A 10892-nucleotide genomic window follows, 5' to 3' on the forward strand; every position below is an offset into this window, starting at 1 on the left:
GGGGGGGTGTTATAGGTTCAGAATTTAAAGTGCCTTATATAAAACATCTACACAAATCTCATTTATATGCCAAATCTCGTTCCATTTGTTGTTAAAGAATATTATGTCATTTTTATCTTTTATCCTTTAACACATCACAGCTGGAAGTAATTTTACAATATCTTTTTAATAAGTTAAAGGGACTGTACGCGTAATTTCAAGTGATCCTTCTTGCAATGCCATATTGGCAACGGTACTCTTTAAACCTTCGACTCATCCTTGATATGTTTCAATTTATATTTGTATTCTCTAAAGGACTGCAGACGTGTAGAGGGGTATGTCCGATCCACTGCTGTCCCTGCAGATTCGTAATGTCAAGAGTAAATGAAATATCAATTTTCTTAACCTACTCGTAGATCAAGAATTTTTTTGAATTTTAATTTTAAATTGCGAATTTCTGCTTGCAAAACGAGAAGGAAAAAAAATGGGCACCTTAAAGAATCGGACATGGCCCTCTTTAAATGGAGGGTCACTTAAAAATAAAAACAATTTTTTTGTTCAGTCTTCATGTTTTTAAATGAAAATAAAATACATTTGAAAAATGAGCTAACCATGGGAAACGATATGAATTTTAATCTTGGTAATTGCTATTTGAACTGGTTTAGAAAGTCTCATCTTTTGTGACATCAAAACCATTTACATTTGATTTCGTGTTTCAGGAACATTATCTGACGTGTCCTTCTAGAGCTCAAGGAACAAAATCTGTTTCACTTAAACTTGAAATCGTGTGCAATCTAGAAAATGGACGCGTTCGGTTTATTCTTAAATTTGTTCATTCATCGTTCGTGAACGACCCATTTTGTTCATAAGAATTAATTTCGTTCTGTTTTGTTTCTTGTTAATTTTTCACCTATTTCGTTCTGTTTTCTCACTTAATGATATTTCAGTAAAATCTTTAATTCAGTTAAAAAAAGATCTTTTTTCGATGTTTGTTGAAAAAATCGATCGTTTTAAAAAGTCTGTTATAAAAAATCGTTCAGTAAAAAAACTACTGTTTTCTAAAGTTCACTAAAACGATCCAAGTCATTCGTTTTTTTCTGAATGACACCATCGCTTACGAAATATTTTGTTCGTTATTAAAAATTATCCCCATCTCTACTCCTATCAGAAGTTTCTACAATATAATGTAAAATAAGCAATACTCTTTTAACCAATGTGAATAATTTATGAATGTTCATTTTTCTGCATCTGTTGCACGACGCCGATTAAGAGAGGAGATTTTTAAGCTTGTAACGTTAATTTTGTGCAATGTTCGCCTTTTTTTTTTTTTTTTTCTGAAACCGATATTTTCTATGCAGTGATGGTTGAGTACGAGGTAGGTATTAAAAACGCCATATTATAAAGATATATTAAAATTAAAGATTTAATACCAACATCCTCTACAAGTACCAGTCCAATTCTACGCTAAATCTTACAAAATTTTACTTTGGTTTCAAAATGGAATTTTCGATCTAGATAAATTGTTTTTTAAATTTATTTCAATGCAGCAACAAATGTTTTGCGTGATGTTTTATTACATGTTTTCATCAACTTTGTCAAATCAAGGGGTGTATTTATGAATAAAGAATAATCCCTAGAATTCAGGTATGTCTTGTATTATTGCTAATATTTTGTGTGTAAAATATTTTAAGGGATGAAAAAAAATTATTAATGTTCTGACTTTTATCATGTTTTTCTAGATCCTGGGGGGGGGGAGGGCAGTTCATTAAATTATATTCTCCCAGGGTTGCGATTTTATTCAGGTATAACAATTAGAATCATCAAGATAATTCAGTTTTTTTCTAAGGAGAGGAGAAAGAGTGGATGTTTGGCTCTACCTAGACCATCCAGTCCACCTCAGGTTAGCAACTTAGATTACTAACGACCGTAACCGTGTTGTCAGCTTATTTATCATTACAGTGTTTGATACTTAGATATTAAAATGATATCACAAATTTTTGAAGTATCTGACAATTCGTTGGGTTTTACACAAACCACTCTTTATTCAATACTGGAAACTATATTAAAATGTTCGTCAGCCTCTGTATTCTGTATTATATCAGCATTTCAGTTAACGATTTTGTATCAATATACAGTCATAATCAGAAAGACCCGGAATTAATTTATGATAAATAAGATAACCTTACAATCTTATTTTACCAATATGATTAAAGAAACGATAATTAAGACAGTCCTGCCAATTCCCATTCGATTTTAGACTTGTTGTGCTTTAAAATTATCGGAGATATAGATGTCTTCTGATTAACTGTCAATTAATTCCGGGTCTTTCTGGTTATGGCGGTACATGCTGATTGCTGACCACTATCAAAATTCGATATTGTTGTTAAACACTAAACAGTAATAAACTACATAAAACATAGTTGATGCCTTTCAGAACAGAGGTTAACACTTATATTCAAGATGATGCTTACACACATTTACTGAACTTTAATTTAAATATTTAATAGTAAAAGCTTTGTAAGGTTTAATATCTTGAATAAATTGTAAATCCAACACGAGCTATTTAAAAATGCTCAAAGTAAACTGATATTAACCAACAAGGAGGACCCGGCTGAGTTTGTTCGAGTTCAGATTTGAAATATTAATGTGTTAACCTCTAGTCCCCATAAGAGGGTTTGTAAACAAAACTCAAATTTAATTTCAATTTAAAACTGAACTGTAGGTAACATAGTTTTACCAGGGATGGGCAATAACGGGGTTCTTTTTTCTAACACTAGTAATTTTTTTGCCCCACACATTTCTTTTCTCGTCAAAGGGTTCCAACATTTCAAAAAACTAGATTCTGTTGTTTTCATTTATCAAATTATCTAAAATTTGCATCATCTGAAAAAAATATTGGGAAAAACAACCCCTCAAATAAACAATCTTTTTTTGGTTCTTTTTTATGGTGGGCAATTATATCAATGCAATGAAGACGACTTTCGATTTCAATTTTGAAATATATTAAGCTGTCAAACAGCATGGATACACATAAACTTAAGTTAAGAGAAGCTGTCAATTAAAGAAACTTCTCTATTATTTTTTTAAAACATGAAATTTAAAAAAGCTTGTTAACAATCAAAACTTGAATAAAAAGTCGTCTTCATTGTATTGACAAAATAGCTTACCTCTGTTTATAGCTAGTGCTGGATGAGGACTGGGGTGAGGAGGCTGACCGGAGCAACAGGGTCAGCTATGACCCACAGAAAGCCATCGAGAAGAGGATGGTAGGATCATTTTACAAAGTAACACTGAAAAAACAGAAACAAAACCAATTAACATTTAGTATTTCTACTTCATCAGGATTAAAATTTACGTCAGACTATTTAGAACTATTTCACAATCTTGCTTAGAAGCTGTCCATGTCAAAGGGAAATGTCCATATTTCCATACAANGTTACTCACTCTGATTTTTTGCATGCAGGCCTGAATTGTGATCTAGTTTTTGAATGAAACACCAGAGTGGGGAAAAAATAATTTCCCCCCTAATTTTTACCCGCATTTTTCGGGCATTTTTTCAAAAACTTTGTGATAGGTCTATGTGGGATGTGTAAAGTCATTAATATTAGGTCGGGAAACTCAATTCTGGATTTTATAATGCATTTCCCGCTCTCCTTATACCATTTCCCCCCCCCCTTTCCCGCATTTTCCCTCTCCTAAAGGCCAAAGAAGCCTCCTGACTTTAGAGATTTCTGTCTGTTTTTTTTTGCATGCAGACCTAATTGGGATCTAGTTTTTGACTCAAAAACCAAAATAGGAGAAAAATAATTTTTTCCCTGATTTTTCCCGCATTATCCAGTCATTTTTTTTCATAAACTTTACATTAGGTCCATGTGGGGTGTCTGAAGTCATAAACATTGGGTCGGGAAACTCAAATCTGGACTTTATAATCCATTTCCCCCTCCTTTTACCATTTCTCCTCCCCCTTTCCCGTATTTTCCCTCTCCTAAAGGCCATAGAAGCCTCCTGACTTTATTACTAGAGATTTCTCTTTGTTTTTTTTGCATGCAGACCTGAATTGTGATCTAGTTTTTGAATCAAAAACCAAAATGGGTGAAAAATAATTTTTCTCCTGATTTTTCCGTTTTTTTTTCAAAAATTTTGCGTTAGGTTAGATTTGAGTTTCCTGACCCATTGTTGCTGACTTAAGACACTCCACATGGACCTAACGCAAAGTTTTTGAAAAAAAACGACGGGAAAATGCGGGAAAAATCAGGGGGGAAATAATTTTTCTCCCATTTTGGTTTTTGATTCAAAAACTAGATCACAATTCAGGTCTGCATACAAGAAAACAGACAAAAATCTCTAGTAATAAAGTCAGGAGGCTTCTTTCGCCTTTAGTAGAGGGAAAATGCGGGAAAGGGGGGGAAATGGTATAAGAAGAGCGGGAAATGCATTATAAAATCCAGAATTGAGTTTCCCGACCTAATATTATTGACTTTAGACACCCCACATGGAAAGATGACGTGGCTTCTAGAAAACTCCCCTATTCTTCTCCCTGCCGCGAAAGGTTCTTCCTAGGAAAGACGACTTTCATAGCCGCCACAATGTGGACATTCCCCTTTAATTTGTAGACATAAATAAGTTAATCTTTGAAACTAGTGTTTTAAAGTATTATAACTCAGTTAGCAGTAGCAATCTTACTTATTGCCATTTGACAAGCAAGCACATGAAGAGAGTTAAAAGGCATGAAATGTATAGGAAATCCAATGACTTGTTAAAACTCCTTCAATTGTAGATTCCAGATCTAATCTTTCCCCAGCTAGGTCAGGGTTACTAGCTGGTTAATGTTATAGTACGGTTGGGAAGACAAACAATCCAGCCATGAGCATAAAAGAGTGAAACTGTTATTTTAAAAAAAATTGGAATTTGTCTCACTGAAAAAGTTTTGAAAGTTTATCGGTTTCTACGTTTTCGTCAAGTTTGAATTGACCAATTTCCAATCTCAGGGGTGTATATTATTCCTTTATTTATTTTTTCATAAAAAAATTTTTTGATTTCTTTCTCCAAATTTGAAATTTAAAAATACATCATTTAATATTTATTTATTTAGAAAGCAAAAATGCCGCCGCAGAGAAATTTTTTTTCAAACTTTGGGTAATGGTATGGTGGCAATGGCAAAAAAATTGATTATTTGTCAGTCCAGGGGTATATTTTTTCTTGGGAGTTCATTTGGAAAAAAAAATATAAATGAGCATTTTTTATCTTATTTTGTTATGATAAAAGATCTTCTAATACATTTTTTGCTGCATCATTTTATTGGTGGAAAATATTAATGAAAAACTCTGATTTTAGATAAAGTTATGTAGTTATGTAGAAAGAGCTCCAGCCCTTCCCTTCTTTATACTCTCCTTTTCTTCACTTATTATCTACCAACCTTCCATCGATTCTCTTCCTTCCTCTTCCTTGCGTCTCATTTACTTTCTACCCTTCCTTCCTTTTACCTTCCCCTTCTGCTTCCCTTCCCTGTTCCTTCCGTAGTTCCCTATATTCCTCTTTCCCTTTCATCCTTCCTCATTCTCTCTAAATTTCCCTTTTCTATTTCAAGCTCCCCTTTTCCCTCTCAATCTTCCCCGTCCCTACTTTTCCTCTTCCCTACCTATTCTCTCCCTACCTTCCCCCTCCCTAACTCTCCCCCTTACCCACCCTTACCTTTTTTCCACTATTACCAGGTTCCCCTTTTCCCTTACTTTTTTCCTTTCGTTTTCCCCTTCCCTTTTTCTCCCCTTTTTCTTTCCCCTTTTCCGAAAAAATCTGAGAATTTTTATGATTCACTGTTTTTAATAAAACCAAATTTCTTGTTAGATCACGCACTGTCAATTGTTTGAATTTCAAAGTTTGAGGAGCTACAATGTCACAATGTCCTGCTAGTAATATCGCACAAATTTGACGTTCTTCTTCTGTCTATTTATGTGCTCTGCAGGGCTTAAAGTGTAATTAAAGGATATTCTCTAATGTTACTCCTGTATTAAGGTACTGAGATCTTTGCCGAACTCGACACGATCTCAGAGGTAAAGAATTTTTATTTTTACTAAGATACATCCGGCGTTCTTTTGCTTTTAACCTAAAATTTGTTGAGGGATGTGGCACTCTTATAATTTCCTGTAAAGAATTTTCCGAACTATGAATCGATAAGAGAATCTATAATGTTTTCCTGAAATTTTGGTTGCTTTCTCTGATTCTTAAAAAAAAAAAAAATTCTCATGTTTTTTAACCACGTACAACGCCTCTATTTTGCAGAGTCTGAAGCTATAATAATCTAACCATACATCTAGCAATAGATAACTTTTAACCACATCAATTTAAATACAAATGGAAATTCTCTATGATTCTCTATCTGATGATTCGGATCTAAATTGAACTTAATCATGGTTTCAAGTAATGTTAAATTGTTATTTTTTCTTACAATAATTTTGTGATTTTAAGGAATGAGTTCAAGAAGGCGGAGAAGGAAAGGTTGTCTAATCTTCAGGTAAACACTAACTGCTGGGTAACATAGAAACAGGGGTATTAATTTTCCATCATTTTTCATGCCCCGAAAAAAAATGAAAAATTGGACAACAACTGACAAGTTTTGCCACCCTTTCAACACTTTATGTAGGGTCTAAAAGTCGTGGTTTCACTGATATTTTTATCGAATGAAAATTTTCAACAACAAAAAAACCTACATTTTTCATTAAATATTTTTAGCTGTCATGCTGAAATCATTCAGGGATATGGAAGTTTTTAATAATTTAAACTGTCCGTCATTTAACGTTTGGTTGTCTAGGAGCAAATGGAGAAGGAAATGGAAAAGGAGAAGATGGAGACGAACAGAGTTAAGGAGAAATTCTACGGTGAGATTAAATGTATAACTTATCTACAAAAATAATCATTTGATATATTGTGGAATCAGGACGCTTCGCACCCCTTTTCTAGTGAACATCCTAACTTTTAACTGTTTCTTTTTAAGTCACCATTTTTATTATTCTATATATACATATATAGCTGGAGTGCCATGCGTTGCTAGGTTTACATTATATTCATAGTCAAAGTTACTTCCTCCATTTACTCACACTTAGTATTAAATCATGTTCCCGCCTTGCATTATAAATTTCCAAATTTGTTTAACTTTTGTCACCCCTAACCCATGGGTTCACAGCTAATTTGGTCCAGCCGTTTGGCCAGTCAAAGCAAACATATCAAGATTTATATGCAGGGTTACCCACTAAGGATGAGACTTAAGAGACTTGCACGGAATTTATACTGCGTTTTCTTACATTCGTCGTTCCCTGCAACCGTAAACTTGTTTTTTTCTTTGCCTTAATAAGCCATTAGAATACTAAATTATGGCAAAAAAAACATGATTTAACCTTGGGACCGTCACATTTAAGAGTTTCCGGTCTTCACAGTCTCGTCCTTTGTGGGTGACCCTGTATGTGAGCGAAGATAATAAACCCTCAAATAATAATAAATAATTGTTTCAATGGAAGGGGTTGGTCGGTTTTAAAAGATATACCTGAAAATTAATTTCTACCCCAGATGATATTGAAGGTTCATCTGCTGTAACTTCTGTTGCTAGCCACGGCGCTGGCGGAGGCCTGCTCTCATATTACAGGAAACCTTCAGTTTTTATTCAGCATTTTTATTTTAAAAATGGTCTGTCAGCTGTACTTTAGTTCCCATTAATTCTTAATGTTGCAGAGCTGAAAACTTTAGAATGAGATATCCTTAATCACGATCCCTTAATCTGATTACCCAATGTACACACTCCTGATTTTCTTCTTATAATCCTCTTTTTGGATATTTCTACGGTATAAATGTTACGTTTAATAACAGTTACAGATACAATGCTATATCGATCGGACTTATAATTGATTTCACAAGCCGGCTTTTAGAGCATTCAAACAAGTGTAAATTTAATCATGTTAATATGAAATTATTAAAAAACATATTTTAGGACTATTGTCATTTTGAACGTAGTTCTTAATAAACATTAATCTAAAACTTACGTTCAGTCAATCGATGTTTAGGCCAATTGATATGAAACCATCAACACCAGAAATCAAAACCGGTTTTTCTTTTCAAAAGTTTAAGAGTACATCTTAACATGATACGCTGATTGGTTAAATTTTAAACTTCTTTCTTGGATATCGAATGCGTATTAACATAATCTAAGGTTTATTAAAACCAAGAGTTAAAGCATTAATCTTGATATCCACCATTCTAAAGTTTTAAGCTCAGGTCTGATTCACAATAGAATCCTTTGTTCGAGGAAAAGTGAAGAACACTTGGGTTTTTTTTTGAAAATTGACAATTTTAACTACAAAAGCTACTTGGAGATTCATTCAGGGAGACAATGAAGGAAATTTACATAAAGTTAATAAACGATAATTTCTTCCTCATTGTTACTCAGATAATGGTTTAAAGGGTGCTGTTGTGAACTTGACATATCTTGGCCAGAATGGTTTTTACAGTGTAAACAAGTAACTAGTTATAACAACATCAAATACACAAAAGATTGTTAAAATGACGTCTTCCTATTCCACATTTTTGTGGGTTTCACTGAAGTATTCTTAGCTATTGATAATAAATTAAAGGAAGGTTTCATTTACAGTAAAATGATGAAGAAGAACTAGAATGCAGACCGCTGGTACGAGTTTTGTACACTTTACTCTCATCATGAAAACATAAATATGTTTGCTCTTTGTTTAACAAAATTCTGTAGCATATGTTTATTTTCAACAAATAAATGATCAGCGCATTTCCTTTGTTTTTCTTCTACAGAATTTCATGTGAAATATTTGTGCTGTGTCAGTTCAAGTGAAGTAGATGAGTCTGGGAGAAACAATAAAAACGAAGCGTAATCTTTCTTCCATTCTATAAGATTTACCTAGAACTTGTTTTTAATGAATCGTTTAGATTGATCATTAAAATGTCCATGATAATGGCAAATGGGAACTGGGATCTAATACTAAATGTGATCTTCATTCTCCATCTTATGGAGACCTTTCGATTTTTCTATTTTCTCTTCGATTATCAGTTGCAGGATAAGATGAATTGAATCGAATCATTTATTCTTATGAGCGCCCACAGTGAAGAGAATGAGATCAAGCGTTCCAGGTTATCTACACTTCATCTCCTAAGGTTAGACCTTAAACTCCGATTTCTTTATCTTATCAGCGTGTGTGGGAGGGGGGAAATAATGTATGTATTGTTTGTCAAAACAAATATTATTTGGAGCTGTGTATAGAATAAGATTATTAGTGTAGATTATGTTATTTTGTTTTTATCTGGTACAAGCCAACTAGTCTTCCTAGCCAACAAACTTTTTTCGTTTTTTATTTTAAATGTTGTCAACAGATTTATTAAATATTAACGCTTAACTCTGTAATTCATTATTCAAAACTGTGAACAATTTCTTTTCTGGTTGACTCATGGTTGACAGAATGATTGAGAATTAACTCCAAGAAGTGAGGTTGGGAACGGTTCTCCGGAGCACCTGGAGAGACTGCACAGGAACGTATCTGTTACGAACTCTGTGTAAATGTTCCGTATAAAATTTCCTGCAACAGGACCCAGTAACCCATTCTGCTGCACCATAGTATCCAGGTTTACCAGTCTAAAAATTTATCCATTCATTAATATATACAATTAATTATTTGGTTTATCAAATTCAGGGTTTGCATATTGCAAGAATAACCGAGAAACTCGTTTATTAGTTACGAGAGTTAATTATTATCTTAATGAATAGATGTTCACTAACAAGGCTTACTGACCTGTCATTAACAGTATTCCTGTAACACTCTGATTTGGTTTCCACTGCCAGGTTTATTTTCTGTTTGTAAACCAGGAAAAGGTGGCGCTGACCGTATAAGGGATCGTTAACAACTTTTCCGCCACGATGCCGAACTGTCATACTAAATAATAGTTGGAATTATAAATAACTTTGTCTCAATTAGCACTTGGAGTCACTTTTATAAAAGGGTGTTCCACGAAATGAGAAAGTAGAAAGTAAAAAGACCACATTTTCGAAATGCAAGCACTACGGGTATTTTGTAATTATTAACTCTAAGATTTTACTTCTAAAATTAGGGTTACTAGTGAATGCTGCAAATCTGGTTTAAAATTATTGCAAATCTGAATTTAGAACATGAAACTCAAATTATCAAGTACAATAGGTGGCAACGCAGAATGTGAAGACTCTCAGTTCAGCTGTATGTACAGGGCGTCCCACCAAACATGACAGTTGGTAAAAAGTTTAGAATGTCTTCTTCCAGAACTTTTTGAGTTGTTTAATAGGAAAGACAATAATAAAAATATTATATAAGAATTAAATAATAGTAAAATTAATTCCAAAGTAAAACATATTCGAGCAAAAGATAAACTGCTAAAAGCCTTTAATATCTGATACAGTGTATGGAAGACGACATTTACCAACATTTGGTTCATGGGACACCCTGTATCATTCTAAATTAAAGTGCTTATCAACTATTGCAATAATCGGAGGAATTTTATGTGTTCTTTATTTCCTGTTTTTACACTTTTTCATTTAAAGGGTTTGAAACTGATATTGTAAATAACCATATAACATTGTAATTTGGACATATTCGGGGAAGCCCTCTAGAAATGTTTAACCAAGATTAAACCCCCAGGTCCGGGGGAAAGGCAGGAAAAAATAAACGGTAGTTTTCTAATGAAATATCGTCTTTAAAGTAATTTAAATTTTTTTCTCAAATGTTTTATTTCATAATATTTGGGAACACATAAAAAACATTTAAAAAATAGTGTTTGAATTATGAAATTAATGTAAATAATATGTACAATGTTATGTAATGTACAATGAGACTGTAAATCATATGTACAATGTTATGTAATGTACAATGAGACTGTAA

The 10892-nt window shown here is 33.2% G+C and overlaps 2 protein-coding genes across 3 annotated transcripts in view; one reads left to right on the plus strand and one right to left on the minus strand.

Annotated features, from left to right (window-relative positions):
* Positions 1-8774, plus strand: part of LOC111695636 (gametocyte-specific factor 1 homolog) — a 10944-nt gene extending 2170 nt beyond the window's left edge. The window contains exons 5-13 of one of the 2 annotated variants that reach the window (XM_023465023.1): positions 699-732; positions 1338-1354; positions 1826-1879; positions 3159-3245; positions 5992-6029; positions 6445-6490; positions 6788-6854; positions 7540-7615; positions 8615-8774. In XM_023465023.1, the coding sequence (XP_023320791.1) occupies positions 699-732; positions 1338-1354; positions 1826-1879; positions 3159-3245; positions 5992-6029; positions 6445-6490; positions 6788-6854; positions 7540-7615; positions 8615-8636 (441 nt within the window). In that variant the 3' untranslated portion in view covers positions 8637-8774. The remainder of the gene's footprint in view (positions 1-698; positions 733-1337; positions 1355-1825; positions 1880-3158; positions 3246-5991; positions 6030-6444; positions 6491-6787; positions 6855-7539; positions 7616-8614) is intronic. The other variant, XM_023465024.1, reaches the window with a different exon arrangement.
* A 574-nt stretch (positions 8775-9348) lies between these two features.
* Positions 9349-10149, minus strand: LOC111695637 (uncharacterized). The gene is made up of 2 exons (XM_023465025.1): positions 9777-10149; positions 9349-9619 (listed from the first exon to the last, which is right to left on the minus strand). The coding sequence occupies exons 1-2, from the start codon at positions 9914-9916 to the stop codon at positions 9433-9435; spliced, it is 327 nt and encodes a 108-aa protein (XP_023320793.1). The 5' UTR covers positions 9917-10149; the 3' UTR covers positions 9349-9432.
* Positions 10150-10892: the final 743 nt, after the last annotated feature.

The sequence above is a fragment of the Eurytemora carolleeae genome, unplaced genomic scaffold, assembly GCF_000591075.1.
Source record: "Eurytemora carolleeae unplaced genomic scaffold, Eaff_2.0 scaffold224, whole genome shotgun sequence".
NCBI classification, from domain to species: Eukaryota; Metazoa; Arthropoda; class Copepoda; order Calanoida; family Temoridae; genus Eurytemora; species Eurytemora carolleeae.

Coding starts and splice junctions, on each gene's coding strand:
- LOC111695637 (XM_023465025.1), bottom strand. CDS start 9,916: ATGACAGTTCGGCATCGTGGCGGAAAAGTTGTTAACGATCCCTTATAC. Junction 9,620..9,776: donor AGGAATACTGTTAATGACAG/GTCAGTAAGCCT, acceptor ATAAATTTTTAG/ACTGGTAAACCTGGATACTA.